Source organism: Pseudonaja textilis, chromosome 3 (assembly GCF_049901715.1).
Source record: "Pseudonaja textilis isolate UNSWEBS1 chromosome 3, rPseTex1.2, whole genome shotgun sequence".
NCBI lineage: Eukaryota > Metazoa > Chordata > Lepidosauria > Squamata > Elapidae > Pseudonaja > Pseudonaja textilis.
The window spans coordinates 152,810,343-152,832,001 of NC_141992.1; the positions used below are offsets into that span (position 1 = coordinate 152,810,343).

Genomic DNA, 21,659 nt, shown 5'->3' on the forward strand with positions numbered 1-21,659 from the left:
TGAGAAATGAGAATCAGTATACCACATATTTTCAATTGTATTTTTTCAATTTATCAATAAACTTACATACAGTATTTGAGGTGTTGTGATTTCTAGCCAACTTATAGCCAATACTTAATGCCAAGCCTGGTGACTAAAAGGTTGTGTGAATATTAAAAGTTCCAAGGTGTCACTAAAATGGATACCAGTCCTTAGAAAAAAATAGAAATTATTTTTGGGTGCATTATTCTGGCTCAGGGGTGTCAAACTCACGGCCCATGGACCAGATCATCACACGCTGGCCAAGTCCACCTCTGTTTTAGCAAAGGGGAAAAAAGTCACAAATACATCACATGACGTGATGCTGCAAGTTTGACACCCCTGTTCTAGTTGATAGAACAGCACTCTAAAGCAGGTTATAAAACAGAATAGATAAGTGGTGCTTCTGCATTCCTGGCTGGACATCAGCACATACCAAAATTCTCAAAAGCAGAAGCTTAGAGGAGCTATTGCTAATACTGAAAAGGAGGGAAAAGATCAGTATAACAGAAGCACTTATAACTAGCTAGGGAAGAAATCAAAGCATTATGCTTTTTTAAACGCCTAGTTCATTTTTTCTGACTCTATTGTCCAGTGACACACTGAGAAAAAGTGTTCATGTTCATATTCATAGTATTCTGGATTCATGTTCATGTTCATGAATCCAGAATAGTATGATCTATAAATTCTCATCTACGTAAAAATAAAACATGAAAGCTTCGTAAGAATAATGAATTGAACAAAGGTAGATAAAAACTGAAGATCCATGGAAGTAGTAATGTCATGGCTCTCTAGGCCAATCTACTCAGCAAATATATGTGCAGGATATTTATCCTGAAAAAAAATTAAAAGTACAATAGTACACAGTTGAGTCTACATGAAGTAATGATACAGTGATATTCGTTTTTCATAAGATCATTTTCCTATTCTTCTTTAGAGAAATCATGATGTTTGGATTATCAACTCTTAATAAAATCTTATACTTCACAATTTAGCATTTGAGGTATTTTATTGATATAGCAATCTTATTTCAAAATGGCATTATTACAAAATGTAAAAATCCAGCTAAACCAGAAAAACAGAGATTATTTTTCCTGGGCCTTCAAACTCATTGGTCTCAACCTCCAAATTCACCAAAATTACAATTTCCATTGCTGGCCTTATTAAACTGGTGCAAGGTGTGCCAGAATGGCCTTGTATAGATAAATACATCGAGATAGGTAAAAGCTGTAAAGCTAGCTGCATGCAACAGGTTCTACCAGGAAAAATCCCCCTTGAAGATAACCATGAGATCTAAAGAGCAATGCAGAAGCAAGAGTTCTGTTTTAGTCGTCTTTGTCTTTTGCTCCATGTTTCAGGATGCGTGTGAACTCAATGTAATTGAAATTGCCCTTTTTATCAATTGGTGCCTCTCTGAACAGCTCATCAACTTCTTCATCTGTAAACCTGTCTCCCATTGTTGTCAACAATTCTCTCAAGTAGTCTTCCTGAATGAAGCCTAGAAATGTGAAAAGATTTCAAGACAGAATTTTAATACAAGAAATTTTAGTATAACGTATTATACACAAAAATGCAAAAATTAAACAAAGGGCTCTGAGTGCTTTTAAATTTTTACTGATTCAGCAGTTATTTATACTTTAGGAAATAAGTGATTACATGAACAAATAAAATGATTGTAGTTATTTAGCAAATAATTGCTACTAAATAGCATTTTTTCTACTCTACATAAACTTTGTGGATTCAAGTCTGAAGTCTTGAAGTCTTTGTGGATTCAAGTCTGAAGTATGAAGTCTTATAGAATTTGAGTATGTCAGTTATGGCTGATAACAAATTAAAGTTAGGACTAAGATCTTAAATAAAACTATTTTAGTAAATGGCCTAGGCTACTGGAAATAATAAAGTGTAAATGATGCTATGGTATCATTATCAAGCAGCTGAACACATCAGAGAAGCAAGGATCAGAAATGTCTAATTCTGATTGTGAAACCAAATGATTTCTTCCCCAAATGAGAAAAGTTTCCATTTTTAGAATAATCCATACCAAACCATTCCTTTGCAGAAAATATCCCTAATTTTTGAGGTTTTAAAAATTAAATGTCACAGCTTTGCTTTTTAACAACCTATTTTGCCATTGTGTTGGAAGGTGTTTCATTCTTTTGCCTTGAACTTGTATACAGTTTTACACATAAGTAACCAAGATTATATATTTGTAGTCAAAAGCTATGAAATTATTTCTGATACTTGGTAGCTTCTTACCTGTTGCTTCTTCATCAAAACATGCAAAGGCGTTCCTGATTACATCTTCTGGATCAGTACCATTTAATTTTTCACCAAACATTGTGAGAAACATAGTGAAGTTTATGGGTCCTGGAGCCTCATTCATCATGGCATCTAGATATTCATCAGTTGGATTTTTCCCTACAATCAATTAACATTTAAAATTGAGCCACATCAATAGTTGGAGGGTTATATTTCAAGGCGCAGCTCTAAAGTATTAGATAAACATTCCTTACACTTAAACGGGGGAGCAAATTTGCTAGAAGAGACATAACTGAAGTAAAATAGAAAAAGTGATTACCAAGTGAAGCAAGCATATCATGCAGATCTTCTTTGTCAATAAAACCATCTCTGTTTTGATCAATCATATTGAATGCCTCTTTAAATTCTTGTATCTGTGACTGATCAAACATAGCAAATACATTGGACGTAGCACGCTGAGGGCGCTTCTTAGTGGTCTTTGTCTTTGCTCTTTTGCTTGACATGTTGGCTGCTAGACTCTAGGAGACAAAAAAAGTCACTGAAGTAAAGAACAGTAGAGAAAAGAAGCAACAATCTATCTTCAAGGCTGTTTAGCTTAATTTAACAATTCACCACCACCACAGTTACAATTTGTTCTAAACGGAGAACTCTTCACTGTAAAAGCATGAGAGGAAAACAAAAATAGTGTGAAGAAAAAGCCAACCTGTTGTATTCAAATATTAAAAAATGAAATTTAAATGACATGTTACTCCCTGAACTTCAGACTTACATACCCTGTGACATTCTTGTTTTATTTACACTTTGAGAAAGCAGGAGAGAGACTGCAATTTAACAGACCCGATAACTTATAACTGTATAGATTTGGGAATGCTCACCCTTCCACTGAAAACAAGTTCATAAATGAAGATCAATCTGTTTTCAGCAGCCCACTAAAATATGTTTTGATTCCTTTGCTGTTAAATCAAAGTGCTGAATTTCTAACTGAATTAGAAAATAAATGTTAAAAGCTATTTAACAATTAAACCATAATTAAAATTATGTTAATTTATATACTAGAGAAAAACCTTACCATGATTCAAAATAGATTACAGCCCAATAGTTTAGTCAAACTTCAGACAGCAGGAAAAGATGCTGCTGGCGGTTATATATTGAAAGGAAAGATCTATAAATAGGTAATACTGATATCATCCACTGATTAACTTCACAATTTTAAACTTGTGTTCCATCTATTACAACAGTCCCCTGACATATAAGAACCAAATTACTGTCTGACTAAAAATAAGCTCATGCACAAGTCACCCAGCAAACATTCATTACTCCATAGCTAGAACAAGCATAATAATCTTCTCTTCTCCTTTCTTTCTTTTCGAATATTTGGTCATTTGCTTTCTTTTCTTCTTTTGGGATATGTAATTTCTCTAGGAGTTCTCAAATACTATATTTAATGGTTCTACAATCACCTTTGCTATAGTATCTAAGATATAATTCATCTGCCCTTCGGTTCATGTAAATTAACTTGAATTCATTAATCTTCCATTCAAGTACCTTCAATTTTCTTTCAGATATTAAATGATCTAAGTCAAAATTACTAGAATTAAAAATATTCATATTTTTCCATATACAGTTAGATATAAAATCTCTCCAGGCATAATTGCACACACCTACTGCTCCAATTATCCTGGAGACTACTGTTTTATTTAGCTGAAATATTATTTATTCAGCACCATACAGTAGCATATGCTGCATACAGGAAAAATTTTCTAAATAAATGTCAAAATAGCTGAGGAAAAACTGATGTGAAAAAATAATTTAAAAATAACTGCAATGGACTTTATTATAAGAACTGACACTAGAAATCCGATCATGTGATAAGCTAATCTCTGGACAATCACCCTACCATCAAATTAAAAAAAACATTCAAGAGTTTTTAAAAATATTTAAAATTTATGACGAATAAGCACACTATAGATCAGGGGTATCAAACTCATGGCCTGCGGGCCAGATGTGTCACGTGCTGGCCATGCACAACCCGTTTGGCAAAAGGGGGGGAAGTCACAATACGTCACATGACAACAATGTGACATAAACTTGACACCTGTGCTATAGATTGTTGTCAACTTACAACCATTTGTTTAATGACTGTTTAACGTTACGATGGCACTGAAAAAAGTGATTTATGGCAAGTTCTCACATTTACAACCCCATGGTCACATGATCAAAATTCAGTTGCATGGCAATTGGCATATTTTTAAAACAGCTGTACTGTTCCAGGGCCATGTGATCAGCATTTGTGACCTTTCCATCTGGTTACCAACCAGCAAAGTCAATGAGGGAAGCCAGATTCACTTAACAATCACATGATTCACTTAACAACTATGGCAAAAAAGTCATAAAATGGGGCAAAAATCATTAACTGCTTTGCTTAGCAACAGAAATGTTGGCCTCAATTGTGATAGTAAGTTGAGGACCAGCTATATAAAGAACTACAAATAGTACTTTGGAAAATCATGAAAATTCCTTTTTAACATAAACGTAAAGTCTGGTTACTATAATTAAGATAAATTTAATCTTAGAAATTTACAACTTCCAAATATCTTATTTTTTACGTAAAATTTAAAAATACAAACTAGAACAGAACAGAACAAAAAGCAAACAAAAAAGTGCATTAAAGAAAAAAAAGAATAAAAATCAACCACCACCACCCCCGGTTAAATATTAATATATTTCAACACTAACAGTTTTCCCTCCTTGTGAAATAGTCTACAATATATAAGCTATTTACCCTAGCAATTTCACCGAACATTTATCTACAGTAAAAAAAAAAAAAAGTTCATAGGTAAGCCCAATGCCAAACTTCAAAACCACTCTGTTAACAATCTATCATTCTATTTTAAAGTCTGCAACTGCTTCAATTTCAGGCTTATCCATTACAGTCATTGTTTCTGATCTGCCCATGATCAAATATCCTTGAATGATTCTTGATAATATAACTTTTCCTTAAAATTATAAGTAGGGTATTTCCATATAATTTCATTTCATTCCCCAAAGTTATAGATCTCTGTTGTAAATATCTTCACAGCAGGCTTTTTTAAAAAAGTCCATGAATTTTCTTAAGAAAGTCCAATTCATTACTGAACCACCATGACTGGATTCATCACCCATTCAGACTTCTTCACCAAACTTTTGTTTCCAACAAAGTTCCTCCAACCCTATTAGCAACAAATTAATTTCCAATCCATTGGATTGACTACACCTGAGTATCCTCTTTTAAGTTGATCTATAATTGTTGCTACATTAAACAGCAACAAATAGTTGTTGCTATTAAACCTATTATCTAAATTTTCAAAGACAGCTTGTAAGTTAAAAAGCATTCTTATTTTGAAGGCTTTCAAGAAGGCTTTTGTTATTTTCATTTTTAATGTAGTCCAAGAACATAGGCATTTCCTCTTAAGGATAGTCTGTTCCATCACTGGCTAACCGCAGGAAGGACTGAAATAATTTTTCCCACCATAGAGAATGAATAGAAGAGACAAAGGGAAAAATTCCTCTCTTAAAAAAAAACCCCAGAGAAATATTCAGAAATAAAGTACAGTAAAAAAGCAAAGTTCTTGTAAAAACTGGTAAGATACAAATTCCTTACTGCAAGAATCCAGAGTTCATCAGATTGCAATCACTAGAAAAGAAATCTTCACCCCATCAAATTCCATATGGCAAAAGCGAAAGTATTTCATTACTCCCTCCCAAAAAAGTAAAAATAGTTTTAAAAATTATGTTTATAATCCAGCAAGGCAGTTCAGCATTCAATCAGATGTTAAGCATTTAAAATGTAAGTCAGAATCAAAAGAAAAGAGTTTCAAAAAGTGATGTTAAAGCAAAGATACAGCTTAAGAATCTGAACAAGTGATAGGAAAAGATGGGGACTCCACTCTCTCGCCATTCTGACCATGAACTTCAACCACTAAGATTTCTCATTACAGGGTAAGTAACTACATCATCCGAAAGTCATCTAGGGTTGTTCCTAGTTGCTCCCATTAAAGTCTGGGCAGCATGCTGCCCAAAAAACAGTTTTTGCAGCAAAATCCACTATTAGTCAGCAGGGGAGGGGGGAAAAAAAGCTTCCAGTCACTCAGGGCACCATTTTCAGAGGATCCTGACCTCTAAATATCTGATAATGATTGAGGCTATATAAATTAATTAAAATTAGAAAGCTGGCAGAAGACAAAAATAAATGTTCCTATTTTTTTTATATATACAACTTTAAGGAACATTTTTCTTTTAGGAAATTTAGGAACCCTTTTCCGTGCTGCTTAAAGCAACTAAAACTCCAACACAAATATTTTAGAACTAAGAAAGTAGTAAAACATATTTTTTTATTTTTATTTCTATCCCAGCTTTATTATTTTACCAATAACTCAAGGCAGCAAACATACGTAACACACCATTCTCCTGCTATTTTCCCCACTTCAGCAACCCTGCGAAGTGGAGTGGGCTCAAAGAGAATGACTGGCCCAAAGTCACTCAGCTGGGTTTCATAACTAAGGTGGAAATCAAACTCCTGCTTTCTAGCTTGATGCCTTACGCACTAGACCCGGGGTGTCAAACTTGCATTGTCATGTGATATATTGCGGGTTTTTCTCCCGCTAAACCGGGTGTGGCCAGTGTGTGATGCATCCGGGCCACGGGCTGCAAGTTTGACACCCCTGCACTTGACCAAAGATGTAAGAATGTACTGTATCTTAATCTGTTAATAGCCAGGGGATTAATAACCCTTCTTATACATCAAATACTTTAGCCAATTTTAAATTATCAGAATTCTAGAAGGTAAATGTAATGTAGTATACTTCTATTCAGGATTCAAAAGTGTCCATTACATTCATCAGTCACCACTTCCCCCCCATTTCCTTTAATCAGTCTAGCTTATACCAAATGAGAATGCTCAGTCCTCACTGGCCTCTTTTAGTGATATCCTTTCTCCTCAATTTTTCCTTTTAAAATTATTTTTTGTTTCTGAAAACCCCCAAATCCTAATGACAGTACTGATACCTCTCTGAGTGAACAGATCTTTTCAGCAACCTAGAGTCAAAAGCACTGACGTATGATTTATAAAAATGAGGCTTATAATAAAACGATACTATTTCTACCACATGGTTTTCTGATTTCTCCTCCTTGAAAACAACCAGCATTTTAAGCCTAGTGTGTGCATTCCTTTTTCAAAGTGGTGGTACAAGAGAGAAGCACTGACTTTGGACAGATATTCACAACCTTTTATTTCATACAAGTCCTGTCCTACTTTGCATACTTAAAACGTAAGAACTTCTGAGTGTAGGTAAGTCTACGAACATTAAGTGATCTGCCATTAGATTTCGTAGATGAGCATTCCCCTAAAATGTGCTGGATAGCACAAAACAAAACCTAAACAATCTGTATAGGTAATCCTCGACTTAGCAACATAAATTTTGGGATCAATTGTGGTCATAAGTGAAACATTTGTTAAGTGAATTTTGCTTCATTTTATGACTTTTCTTGCAACAGTGAATCACTGTAGTTAAGTTAATCGAATCTAGCTTCTGCATTGACTTTGCCTGTAAGAAAGACACAAAAGAGGATCACATGACCCTGGGACATTGCAACCGCCATAAATATGAGTCAGTTGCCAAAAGCACCTGAATTTTGATCATGTGGCCATGGGGATGCTGCAACCCTTGTAAGTGTGAAAAACGGACATAAGTCATTTTTTTCAGTGAGGTTGTAACTTTGAATGGTCACTAAATGAACTGTTGTAAGTCAAGAACTACCTGTATTCATTCCAAACTTTATTTTCCAGAGTAAGGTGGGCATGAAACCATCTACTGTCTTTCTAGATTGTGTTCACTATACAGACTTTGAGATTAGGGTTTGGAATACAGAAGCAGCTATTTTGTTAGAAACTATTTTTTTTTTAAATGTTTTTAGAATTGGGTTTGCCATAGCTTTCAGTACTGTAACTGGAAACTAGCAGAGTGCAAATCTTTTTTTAACATGGCTTCCTTTGGAATGTGCAAAGCAGAATGAGCTAAAAGGGCTGGGAAAATAGTTCAAATTCCTCACCACCATCAGCACATTTTCAGAGCCCAAGGTTTTCCAGACTTATTTTTTTCAGTCATTTTCTCACAGAAACGATAAACATCTTCCTGTGCTAAATTCTATGAATTTTAATTCAGATCAACTTTATCATTTTTCTGAGCTTGAAAATACTATGCACATACGATCACAATGAGTGAGAAAGATGTATCTGTTCCCAAGTTGAATACAAAAACCATATTTTAGCTCTTCGTTTTGGAACAAATCAAATTCTCAAGTGTTATTAGTTATTCATTCCTTAAAAGAACAGATCAGAGAAACATATTCTATAAAAGTAGCTGTGCTCAACTCACAATAGTTTGTTTAGTGACCATTTGAAGTTATGACAACCTTGAAAAGTGACTTATGACCATTCTTCACATTTATGACTGCTGTAGCACCCCGTGTTCATGTGATCAAAATTCAGACATTGGCAATTGACTCATACTTATGACAGTTGCAGTGTCTCAAGCTCACCTTTTGCAACCTTCTGATAAGCAAAGTCAATGGGGAAACCAGATTTGCTTTACAACCATGTTACTAGTTTAACAATTGCAACGAAATAAAATGGGGGCAGGAGGAAATCACTCAACAACTATTCCATTTAGCAATATAAATTTTGGGGTCAATTGGGGACATTAGCCAAGGACTACCTGTACATGGTAGTGTACTGTACACACGTGAGTTCTCCACACAGACTAATTTATGTAGCAATTTACAGAGTACTTCTTCTTCCACCTAATGCCTGCTAGATGTAGGATGGCAAATCCCACAGTTCCCAGCAAGCCCAAGTTGCCAAACTGGAAGGAGAACCTGGGACTTATAGTGTTATCCTCCCCAACCTGTAAAGCTGTAAGAGGACTATTAAAGGAAATATTTTTTAAATTCCAATTAACAAAATAAAGGCAGTACTGAGCCCAACTTATGTCAGTCCTGCTGGGCTCATTAAGCGCAATATTACATGACCACAACTTGCGACTTCCTGCAGTTTCCCCACTCTGCTTGTCAGAAGCCAGCTTCCCAGGTTGCAAACAGGAAGCTATAAGCATTAAATAAATTCACACAGTTGATTGCTAAGCATCCCAAACTGTGATCCCATGGATGTTCTGGCTATCTGAAGTCATAAACTTATTGTTTCAGCACCATTGTAAGCTTGGATGGTTACTAAGCAGGACAGTCATTAACCAAAAATTATGTGTAACTTAACATCTCCTCTGATATTGTAGGTTCTGCACTGCATTGAGGGCTTTGAATGCTTTGGTTGGATCCACCTACTACTATACTTACACTATGGAGTTCTGTAACTATAGCTGGAGTAAATTCACCTAAAACATGCATCCCAAGGGGTCTGCGAATCAGGCCTTTCGGATGCATTTGACAGATCTGGCCCCCAAAGCAAGAGATGTGGCTTTGGCTTTTCGATAGGAAAAGAAAAATCGGCACCATCTCATAGCAAGACGGGTTTGAGGAAACCGTCAACTACACAATACCGTTTGTTGGGAAATCCGGCCAAGCAGAAGAGCAAGCAGCACCGAATCTGCTTTGCTTTTTTTATTATTTTTTATTTTTGGGGGCGGGGGAGAATATAATAAGAATAAGAATTAGAATAGAATAGAATAATAGTCAAAGCACTTCAGAAAGTATTTGGTTCAGGAAATTATCCCATAAATTTCCATCCTCCAGACCAGAGGCTTCCAAACATGGCCACTTGAAGACTTGTGGACTTCAACTCCCAGAATTCTCCAGCTGGCTGGAGAATTCTGGGAGTTGAAGTCCACAAGTCTTCAAGTGGCCATGTTTGGGGACCCCCTTCTCCGGACAGATTGGTCAGCTCCAAACCGCTTCCTTACAGCACCAAATTGCAAAAGGCAAGAGCAGCCTTCGCGGATTCCTTCCCCCCCCTCACATTTCCTTTATATTTCCAGGCTTCTCGTTTTATCCGATCCAGTTACCATCGCTCCCATCGCTCTTAATTAAACCAGCTCTGGTCTGCTGCGGATGATGGGGGGACGGGGAGCCAATCCACCCACCAGGCTCTTCAAAGCGTTCAGAAACGGCTTCAACTTTTGCCTCTCGCCTCCCTCCTCTCTCCCCCACCCCGCACTTTCGGTCGAGGCCAGGTAAAACCAACGGCTCAGCCTTCCGCCGGACAATCCGGCCCAGACCGGAGATCGGCCGAGGTTTGCAGGCTTCGGCAGATCGGCCGTGACCGGTGAGGCTCCCAACCCCTTTTCCTGTTCTCCAGCCAGCCCACCCAGTCCCGGGACTCGCCGCCGAACCACCGAATCGAGATCTGCCCAGCCGTTGGAAAGTAACCGAACTTGACAACGGGAACGGAAAAAACGGGAGGGGCGGGGAGGGAGAGGAGGAGGGAGGGAAGGAAGAGAACCACAGGGAGAACCTCCAGCCTTTCTTCCCCCCCACCCCCCCACCTCCGCATCCTTTATTCCAGCTCCCTCTCGCCAACGAATCTGCCCATCAGCCCAACTGCCGCCGTGTTTCCCTCACCTCGATCCTTGACGGAAGAAATTCGGTGCCGATGGATCGCGGCAAAAGACGAGCGGCCGTTCGAAGCGAGGAAACGAACAGCCCCGGCACTTCCGGAGAGCGCGACGGCGGGAGAAACCACAGTGGCGCCAAGAGGGGGGAGGGAAGTGGGAGCAAAATCTTTAATTAGACGGTGCAGTCGGTAAAAAAAACAACAACCATAGCCTGCTACTGATAAGGCAGACGGCAACTACAGGTTTTGTTTTCTTCTAATGTTCAGGTACGTGCTGGAACCCAAAAAATCCCACAGGAAAGGAGTGGCTGGTCCAACACTTCCCTCCGTTATTTTGTTATTGATTTGGTACAGTCCGATCGGCTCGCCGCATTCCAAGAGACGGGGTGTGGCTAAAATGGGAAGGAGAACTTGGGGGCGCATGCGCGAGTGCGCCTGTTGACCTTGTAAGGGAATTGAAACTCTTTTCCTGTTCAGCTGTAGTGGGTAGGGCGCCGGTGACGTCAGGAGGCTCGCGCAGGCCCCGCTGACGTGTTTCAAGTCGCACTCTCGAGGAGGAGGAGGGGAGCGCAGCTTTGTCTGAACAGAGCGGGAAGCTCCTCTTGCGGGGTTTTGAGCTCTCCCGCTTCCTTCGGTTCTAGGAGGTTCCCTCGGTTCTTCCCACTTACTCGTTCCCAGTACGGGAAGCTTGATCCAAGGGATGCCCCATAAAGCACTCCAGACTTGATTTCAGGAAATACGATTTTAGCAACAGAGTGGTCAATGCCTGGAACTCAGTACCTGATTCTGTTGTCACCTGCTCAAACACTTCTTTTCCCTCAAACTAACCTCTATTGACATCACCCCATTCCTAAGAGGTCTGTAAAGGGGCGCGCATAAGAGCACCCTCGTGCCTACCATCCCTGTCTTATTGTCCCCAATTATTAGTTACTATTTCTAGGACAATTAACCAGTGGAACAGCTTGCCTCCAGAAGCCATGGGTGCTCCATCACTTGATGTTTTTAAGAAGAGTCTACACCAGGGCTATCAAACTTCTGGCCCTTCGGACGGATGTGTCATGCGCTGGCCATGCCCATGCCCAGTTTAGTGAAGGAGGGGAAAGTCACGATACGTCACTTGTTGCTGCTGTGACAATGCGAGGTTGACACCCCAGGTCTAGACACTAGACAGTCACTTATCAGAAATGCTATATGTTGTCCTGCTTGAGCAGGGGGCTGGACTAGAAGACCTCGAAGGTCCCTTCCAACTCAATCCATCTATTCTAACTAAATCTGTGGCTCCTAATATATGAGGAGTCTCTCTTTTAAAGCTCAGGTATAAGATGTGTAGGTGTACAGTATAATAAAAGCATGCTCATCAAACTCCTGTTTTTTTGCATCACATGGTCTTTTTTTTTTTACCTGCTATATTTAGGGTCAACTCTGGGTGGATGCACCTAATACTCCTTTTTCCTCCTCCTTTCCCAAGAACAACAACCCTGTGAAATTGGCAGGACTGAGAGAGAGGGGCTGGCCCGAAGTCATCCATGCATCCATTGTATGTCTAAAAGAGGTTTTTACTGTAGGTTGCTAGGCCAACCACATAACCTTAACCACTACATCACACTGGTTGTCTTCTATATTTTTGAATATAGAGCTGTTAACACTTTCATAGCTTCTTTATCTCCCAGCAATTCAGTTGCTATTTTATCTGTTCTTGGAGATTTGCTATTTGACAGCCTGTCATACTTCAATTTTTAATGGAGACAGTTCTTCAATACATTTTTTTCCAAATGTTTTTGTCATTTTATTCCCTAAAAGTTTAAGAGCAATCTTTCTCTAACCTCATTTCCATTATAGAGCCTTTGCCTGACTACTCTTGATTAATACTACTTGGCTCTAAAATTTCCTATGATTTTGCTAATCACTCATTTTATGGTTATTCTATATCTTTTCACATTGTAGTTAATATATGATTCATGTATTTTCTATCTTAGAAATATGGATTCACCTGTCAGATAATGTCCTATGGTTTCATCTGTCTTTCTTTGCCTATTCTGATAGTATGTGTCTTATGCCATAATTTACGTGACAGCCAGGATTGTCGGGATGATTACATCACATCCAATGTTTTTAATAATATCTTAAACCAAAATAGGAGGAGAAAGATGTGTTGAACGTGTTTGCTGCCTTGTTTGTAAAAAAATGATAAAGGTGGGAAATAAATAAATCTGCCTATATTCTTGGAGAATTCTGTTATCAAAGTGTGTGACATCAGTATGATCCCCACAATCAATGGCCTGACTTGCCAGTACAAAGGGGGAAATATGCTACAAATGGAATAAATTATATGCTGATAATTTCTCAGCCTTTCAACCTTGAAGTTTGCTAGCTAAGGAAAACAGGTGTCTTCTTTGGGTATTGAAACAAAACTATAATTTATCATTCAAATTAAATATTAATGAAAAATTAGAAAAAGAAATGTTTTAAACTGAGGCATTCATATGAAGACAAACAGTAATGAGAAAATAGTGTTGATAAAATAATAGACACGGTCTTAAAAAAAATTCTCAAAAGCTATAAGGAGGCCATAAACATGGGACAGACCCATGCTTTGTTTGCCCTGCTCATCAAAGCACTCATATTAATTGAATTTCTACAATGACAGTTAACTTTAGATATAATAGTTATTGTAGGCAAAGATTGTAACCAGCATACATTTTAAAGTAAATAAAAGATCTCATCATAATTCTTAACCAATATTTACCATATGTTACCAATATTTAAGGGATAAACGCAGTTCAAGAAAAAATCCTTTTTGTTCCTTTGAATTCCTCATAATTATAACCTTTAAAGGTGGGGTACAATGGGTAAGGAATTAAAGACAAAGCTGGAAAGCTGATAGCCCAGGTTTGAGACCCGAGTGCTGAATGACAGGGTAAGGTCCCATTACTTGCCCTAGCTCCTGCCAACCTAGCAATTCGAAAGCATGCAAACGTGACTAGATGAATAGGTACCACTTTGATGGTTCTATAACGGCATTCTGTGTGCCTTGGCATAAAGTCATGCTGGCCACATAACTAAGGAAGTGTCTTCATTTTCTTGTCTAAGAAACGGAGATGAGTATCACCCCTTAGAGGCAAACATGACTGGGCAAGGGGAAACTTTTATCTTTATAACTGTTAAGAGATTTTCACTTCAGCTACCATAGCTTAAATACATTGTTATAATACTGTATTCCTTTTTCCTGAAGATCTGTTTCCCATTTCACATGATAAAGGGTAGGGTTGGGGGAATCTTCCTAAGCGTTTCCACCATGCCTCAGTCAAGTTCCTCCATATTCATTTGATGAATGGTCTCTCTACCCTGGATATCCCATTAGGTCTAGCAGAAAAGGTCCCGTCTACAAGGGAATGCCATCTGTCATGGTCTAGGAAGAGACCCTTTTTTCATCTTGCCCTTTGGAACATCATCCTGGGGAGATCAGACTGGCCTTGACCCTACTAGTCTTTTATAAGGCTTTAAATATATGACTTTATTCAATTATTCAATGTTGATGCAACAAAGCCCTCCTTTCCCATAGTAGTTATTTTGTAAGAATAATTCACATAGTTTTCTGTCAAAATTCCAACACACCAAACTAGCCCATCAGTAAGTTTAAATCCAGAGACAGTGTGACAAAGCATTGGATATCTCAATTGCTTTCTTTGACTGTGAAATCATTACCTAATTTGATACGAGCATTTTTCTGAAGTGTATAATGATTAAAATAATTTTACTATGTAGATAAATTACATGTTAGCAAGCATGTTGACTTCACGATTTCATTGGATAGTCTGTCATCCAAACACTATAAACACTAACAGGCAACAAGACAGGCAACAAGTTGACAATCATTTTAAGTAACTTTGGGGAGCAAAATACCATTTTAAAAACTATATTTGAAGTTATTTTGGGTTTACTATTTGAAAGAAAATTAGGGGATTTTACATATATCAGCCCATAAGGCAAATCTTTACATGGAATTGTTTTCAAGTTAAATGTAGATAGGATTCTGCCCTGTTAAACACACACACACACACACACACACACACACACACACACGCACTAAAACTCTTCTAATTAATGGCAGCATTAACAAGTACCAGTAATATTCCCCAGATACAATTCTTAGTCAGAGAGAAGGTTGATTGAAAACCACAAATGTAAATATTTAACTAATGATGCATCATAATGAAACAGTAATTCCCTGAGGGGGTCTAGAAACTTTGGAATGAATAGCATGTGCTGAGCTATACTTGTGTACAGGGAACTATGACCCTTTAAAAAGAAAATAGGTTCACAGAATATTCAAATAAAGCAATTGAAGGAATCTTTATAAATCTCATCTGTGATTATAATCATATACGTAATATGCTAAGAGTGGGCCTCTAAATAAAACAAATATTTTTTTGTTAATGAATTTAAACATTCTCCTTCCTGGATCAAAATGTTTGTCTTTACTAAATATAAAAATATGTACTTAATATTTTGAAATGCTACATTTCTAAAATTCCTATTGCAAGTTGTGCAAAATTTTAAGGCCTTCCCAAATATTTTATATTGAGATTATTAGTATGTATTCTACCATTACAGAGGAAGGGCCAAATATGTAGTTATTTAATTAAATTTCAAGGATCTTGATTCCTGTTTTAAATATTCATTTGTAGATTACAGTAGACATTATTATTTGTCAAAAAGAAACTTCATTAAACTGAAGTCAGCTATATAAATAGAAACACAAAGAGATGGAAAGTACACTGTATGGAAATAAAGATGACACAAGAAGTTAATGCTTGCTTATATTATGCCACTGTTTTTTAATTAGAAAAGTTTTTTTCATGTAAAAGGTTAGCTAAGTCAGGATTCACAAGTTTTTATCAGTGTTTATTTTGCTAAAAGCCCAATAATGACATTCAGCTACAGGTAATCCTTGGATTACAATGACATTTGGGATTGGAATTTCCATTGTCACTAAATGATGTCATAAAAGTGTAATATCATGTGATTGCATCACCTAGTGATAGCAAACTCAGCAGTCCTGGTTGCCATCATAATCCCAGGACAGTGTGGGTCATTAAGCGAGAACCTCATGTGACTGCAATGTGGGAAGAGGTGAAATCCCAGACAACCAGTCCAGTAGGTCACAGGGTTTTTAAAAAAAATTTCTTACATGTATCCATGTATTCTTAACTATGTGTTTACTTATACCTATTATCTTGTAAGCAATTGACAAAAATAAAAATAAATAAATAAAATAAGTGTGTACATGTGCGCAGATGCTGTGGTGACGTGTAGCAGGAGCTGTGGAGAGGTGCTCTGGGGTGTGAATGCTGCAGCTAGGAGCTACTGGTTTGTAGCTGGGTGTTTTGGGCAGTGAGTACCATGGAATATGGGGCTATGGACAATGGGTGGATGCAATATGGAAAGATGCAATGTGTCCTTTCATCTTTTCCATCCATGCAGGAAAGGCAAGCAATGATCTCCTAGTGGCTTCTTTTAAGGGATGTTTATTTCTTCATTGGTCCCTATGGTTTCCTTTGCTTTCTCATCTCTTTCCCATATTAATATTAAAGCAAACTCTTTCTCTTTTGCCCTTCATGTAGCATTGCTGATCTTATGCTACAATAATCAAAGCAACTACAGAACAAACTGTTCTTTGTTTTCTTAAATTCCTCTGTAGATTCATGGAAACTTTGTATAAGGAAGAACTGATAGTTCAGCTTTACAGAAATAAAGTAGCAATCTTCCTATTTTATAGTATAAAGGGGCAGTGCTTTATACTATAGCAGATTCAAATAATTTAACAACCAGTTCTCCGGCCTAATGATTTCTTCCAACAGCCATTTCACCAAATTGCTCAGAAAGTTAACAACCAGTTCTCCCGAAGTGGTGTGAACTGGCTGAATCCGACCACTGTAAAGGGGCCTAAAATTTAGAAAAAGAAGAAGAGGGAAGCTTTGCAATTATGTGGCTAAGAGATGGGAAAGGAAGAAGATTATGCTTTGCCAAGTGAGCAGAAACTGAAAGAACGCCTACTTGGAGATATAAGGATTGAATGAAACATGATCTTCCAGGCTTAGGGTAGTCCATTGATTTCACGAGACAGTGTTGAAACAATGTTGGATCAACTGCAAAATCATGGACAAAAAAAATCATGGACAAAAAAAATCCAGCAGGACAAACTAGCTGGACCAGCCACTGGAAAACAGGTAGTCCTTGACTTACAACAGTTTATTTGTGATTGTTCAAAGATGCAACGGCACTGAAAAAAGTGACTTATGACATTTTTCACATGTATGACAGTTGCAGCAGCCCTGTGGTCTTATGATCCCCTTTTGCAACCTTCTGACAAACAAACTTAATGGGAAAGCCAGATTCACTTAACAACCATGTTTCTAACTTGACAACTGCAATGGTTCACTTAACAAATGGGACAAAAAAAGGTCGTAGAATGGAGGCAAAACTCACTTAACAAATTTCTCACTTAGCAACCTAAGTTTTGTACCCAGTTGTACAGTTGTGGTCATAAGTTGTGGTCATAAGTTATCATTGCAGCATAGTGCTCTGACATATTTAATCAGATAGTTAAACTCAAGATGATGATGATGATGATGATGAAGATGATCACAATTACAATCCTACTTCAATGTATCTGTCTTTCAGACGATGTGTCCCAGATCTCAAGTTAGGAGGTACTGTCAAGCTGTCTTGCACTTGACATGTTAGAAAAAATAAATCCTTATGAGGCAAAAATTTAAAAAACAGGAAATAGCTGAAATTTAAATAGACTGGCCAACCTTTGATTTAAGGCTCCTAATTTGTTTTTATTCCTAAATAAATCATTTTTCTTGACACTATGTTCTTAATTTGGAACCTTATCTTAATAGATACTGTGAACCTCAGCTTTCAACTGAAAAAAATATATTAAAATGCTAGTAAGGGCTCTATTTTAGCCCTGTTCTGTAAGCCACCATCACTGAAGTTTTCATTTCTGCCCTACTGCATAGTACCAAGCAGTGGTCCTTTCATTCTCCTTCTTGTGCTGACCAACTTTTCTTCCAACCAACTAATAGTAGAATGCCAAAACCAGGAGGCAGCCAACTCCCCACTTCCATCCGTGCTCTTCTCTCTGCAGGCTTAGTTGTATACAGTAAGGGATGAAGAAAGAAAAAGGGATGGGGAAAAAAAAAACACGATCACTGTTAGAGGAGTGCCAAAGCTGCTCATCTGTTGGGTGGCAGGAACTTGGGTAACCAAAGCACTGTGACATCTTGGTTTTGGGAAGGAGGGGAGGGGGGAATCTTAAAAAAGAAGCAGCATGAGGAGGGAATCCACACTGTCAACTTGAGGAAGCACTGCAAAAACAATGATCACAGCAACTTCCCTCATGCACATGTCAAATCGATTTAACTTCAGAGTTAATTGGTGCTTTCTGAGACAGCTAGGAATCCCGCAACTTTGTGAAAACACAATTTCCCAACATTGTATGGGAAAAGGGGATGTAGATATTTGTCATCAATTGATTTAGCTGAAATCGACTTCTATTTTAGAGAGAGGGTATTAGTGCTACCACATTTCTAAATTAGATTTATTTATTTAAAAAGTAGCACAACCACACTTATATCATTTCTAAGCTGTCAGAAAGGATTTAGTTATGATTTGGAGACAGCAAAGTTATAGCTTAAAGCTGCTGTCATCATATATTGGCAGAAAGATTGTGAGCGTTCTAGCTGCCTCTTTGCTATTGCTATTTTTAACAACCTTTGCAGCCTTAAAAGGTTGTGAGTGTTGCTTTGACATTCCAGTGACTGCTGGCATTATTTTTGTTCTGGACTTGGGAGCCCATCCTCAACACAAGTCTTGTCTTCCACTTTGCTACACTGATCTTTAATTGGATTTCTCTCTTCCTCTCATTCATCCTCATACAAGATTGAAATACTGTAATACTGAACCTGGCTTCTGGTAAGTTTATATAAATATTGCTCAAACATATTTGCTTTGTATGTTAAACTGTGAACAAAATGCCACTTTTTCTTTCGTTTCTAACTCTTGCACAGATAATTGTTACATTTGTGCAATTATTATGAGTTTAGCAGTAGCCTGGGAAATTTCTGGTAATTGTGGTAACTAACCAAAGGAATCTTAAAGCCAAATAATAAAAAAAATCTTAGTATTTTACTAATTTAGCTATTAAAATCTTTCATTTATTTTTCATATTTGATGTAATGGCTAAAATAAAAAGATTAGCTGAGCAACAATTATCCTCTACATCCTCTACACTTATTTCAATATTTTTTTCTGATTACCAAAGTGCTAATATTCTCTTACACAGAGATTTTAGTGTACTTTTCAAAAGCATTTTACTTTCATCCATTCAAATATAAGAAGTTTTATAGTATCTTGTTAGCACTGATATTTTCTATCTATGTTCTGGTGAATGTAACTATGTCAACCAGTAGTTGTTTCTTTATTGGAAAAAAAATCACTCTTTTTTAAAAAATTAATTTTACTATACTAAAATTAACAACAGAGACACCTACAGAAACACCTACATAGATCAAAATAGACATCTAATATGTAAAAGGCTGGTGAAAGAGATATCAACATTTTTCCTAAAAAATTAAAAGAGAATAGACTAAAGAAACTCCCAAGAATGAATGTTTCACAAATCAGGATTAATGTAAGAAAAGGATGTACATTGCCACCCCAGCAGAACATCTTCATAAGGCCTTCTTCCAACTGGATAGGTTTATAATCAGAGAATCTGTTCCTTGGATAGTTTCTATTATTTAAAGAATTATATTATCGATATTTGGGTTGTTCTTTTTTTGCCATCATGCAAAATTAACTTAATGTCCACTAAATTACACAAAGATGTTTTGAAATCCTTTCTCACAAGCCTGTTATATATTGTAAAGCTGATGGCAATGTGTAGAGTGAACAGTGTTTTTAAGCAATGGTCCACAAGCAGGTAAGACTGACAAAATGAAGATCAAGAGGTTTAAAAATGTGTGGGATGACATTTTATACACTGCTCTTGAACAAAATTATAATTGTATAAATCTTCAGCTCCAGAGTACAATGAATAAGAAGAGACTATTGGTTTCCATTCATCTGGCTTAATATAAAAGAGAACCAACAGGCACGAAAATAATAAATAAATCATAACTACAATGGTGAATATTTTAAAACGTAAACTCTACCTATATTAGGATTTAGAACAATTACATATTCCTATCCTGCTTCTTTGTTTTGCAAGAGCCAATAACTGAAAAAATTTATTTTTATGGGAGCTGCTTTTTTATGTTAAGTTTTGATTTGATTTACATTAGATTAAATGGATATTTTGTTATATTTTTAACCAGTATCCATTACCAGTTTTTTTTTCACAGAAACACATTCAGATTTCAGAATCTGTATTTTAAAAAAATATGCCAGCAGTCATAAATATGAAGTAAAAAGTATTTTTTGTGTGTGTAACTAGTATTCTTAAGACATTATTTGTGCATATTCTAAGTTTTATTTATATTCCTGTGAATATTTTGTTCTTAAAACTTGACATTGTATAATGTTAGCATTTTTAATGTTATATCTTGGTGGCAGATTTTTTTTTTGTATAAGTTCATGGAGAAATATTCATTTGATGGTTTTGCTATCTTTACAAAAACATAAAACATACTGTTAAGTTGAGAATAATGACTAACTAGTTTTTTTTTTCTTTTCACAGTTTATCCAAAGTGTGAATTGAGTTAGGAGAAATCCAAAAAATGTCTTTACCATTCTATCAGAGGCACCATCAGCATTTCGACCGAGCTTATCGTCACAAAGAGCTAGAATCCACACTAAGTCAATATCAGAAAGAAGAAAAGCAGAAATCTGCCATTTATACACAAGGGTCTACCGCCTACAGTCACAGAAGCGCATCAGCCTACCACCAGGAGTCAGCTTTTTCTGACCAAAAGTCTGCAGAAGCCAGCCAAGAATTAATAGAAGCTCATGCCCACAAATCTGCAGCTCACAGTAAACGATCTGCAGCTTACAGTCTAGGATCTGAGTTGGTCAATAAGAAAGCTGAAGCATATCATCATGGATCTGAACTGATCAATAAGAAAGCTGAAGCATATCGTCTTGGATATGACCCATACAGTCTCGGGTAGAGTAAAATACAATTTTATGTAGTATGGTAGCTTTCCATCCATTTTCATTTCCTGGGTATCAAATTTTGTGATTATAAATATTTTTGGGGACAATAAGCTTTCTCAGATTACCTTTTTACAAAATGTTTCTTTCTGTTTTTGTATATTTGGCTTGTAAAGCCATTTATATGCCATGTTGTACACTACAATGGATATTACATTATCAGAGTCATAAACCAATCTGCTGATAGCACTTTAACTAGTTATGTAGTCTGTGGGTTTGACTGAGGAAATGGAGAAACATTACTCAAAATCTTCTTAGTCATTTCCCCCTTATTCAGAGCATTTAGCACAGCTGCTTTTCTGTCTATAGAAAGAATACATCCTTCTCTGGGTGGAAAAGTAATTTAATCAAATATTTGATGATAAATAAAATAGCTGGAGGGAAAACTTTCTACTTAGTGCTTCTGCTGAGTTCTAGCTCAGACTCATAATCCCACTGCTGTTTTTCTGGAGGAGAAAAGTGTTACAGGAATGTTGCATATACTTGTTGTGTTATGCTTATTCTGGCTTTGAATTCATAATATTTAACCCGGTGATTTATTCTATAATGCTATAGTCAGAGA

General features: G+C 36.8%; 2 protein-coding genes across 14 annotated transcripts in view; one reads left to right on the forward strand and one right to left on the reverse strand.

The window, feature by feature from the left end:
• Positions 1–1,008: 1,008 nt before the first annotated feature.
• On the reverse strand, positions 1,009–10,969 carry MYL12B (myosin light chain 12B). Of its 2 annotated transcripts, none has more exons than XM_026699357.2 (4): positions 10,885–10,969; positions 2,597–2,795; positions 2,275–2,436; positions 1,009–1,516 (listed from the first exon to the last, which is right to left on the reverse strand). In XM_026699357.2, exons 2-4 carry the CDS (start codon positions 2,778–2,780, stop codon positions 1,344–1,346), a joined length of 519 nt encoding a protein of 172 aa, XP_026555142.1. In that variant the 5' UTR covers positions 2,781–2,795; positions 10,885–10,969; the 3' UTR covers positions 1,009–1,343. The 2 variants fall into 2 exon arrangements, with proteins under 2 accessions (XP_026555142.1, XP_026555141.1); XM_026699356.2 differs by lacking the exon at positions 10,885–10,969 and adding an exon at positions 3,347–3,514.
• A 7,724-nt stretch (positions 10,970–18,693) lies between these two features.
• MYOM1 (myomesin 1) overlaps positions 18,694–21,659 on the forward strand; it is a 69,256-nt gene continuing 66,290 nt past the window's right edge. For all 12 annotated transcript variants that reach the window (XM_026699348.2, XM_026699353.2, XM_026699350.2 and 9 more), the window contains exons 1-2: positions 18,694–18,859; positions 20,625–21,050. In XM_026699348.2, the coding sequence (XP_026555133.1) occupies positions 20,665–21,050 (386 nt within the window). In that variant the 5' untranslated portion in view covers positions 18,694–18,859; positions 20,625–20,664. The remainder of the gene's footprint in view (positions 18,860–20,624; positions 21,051–21,659) is intronic.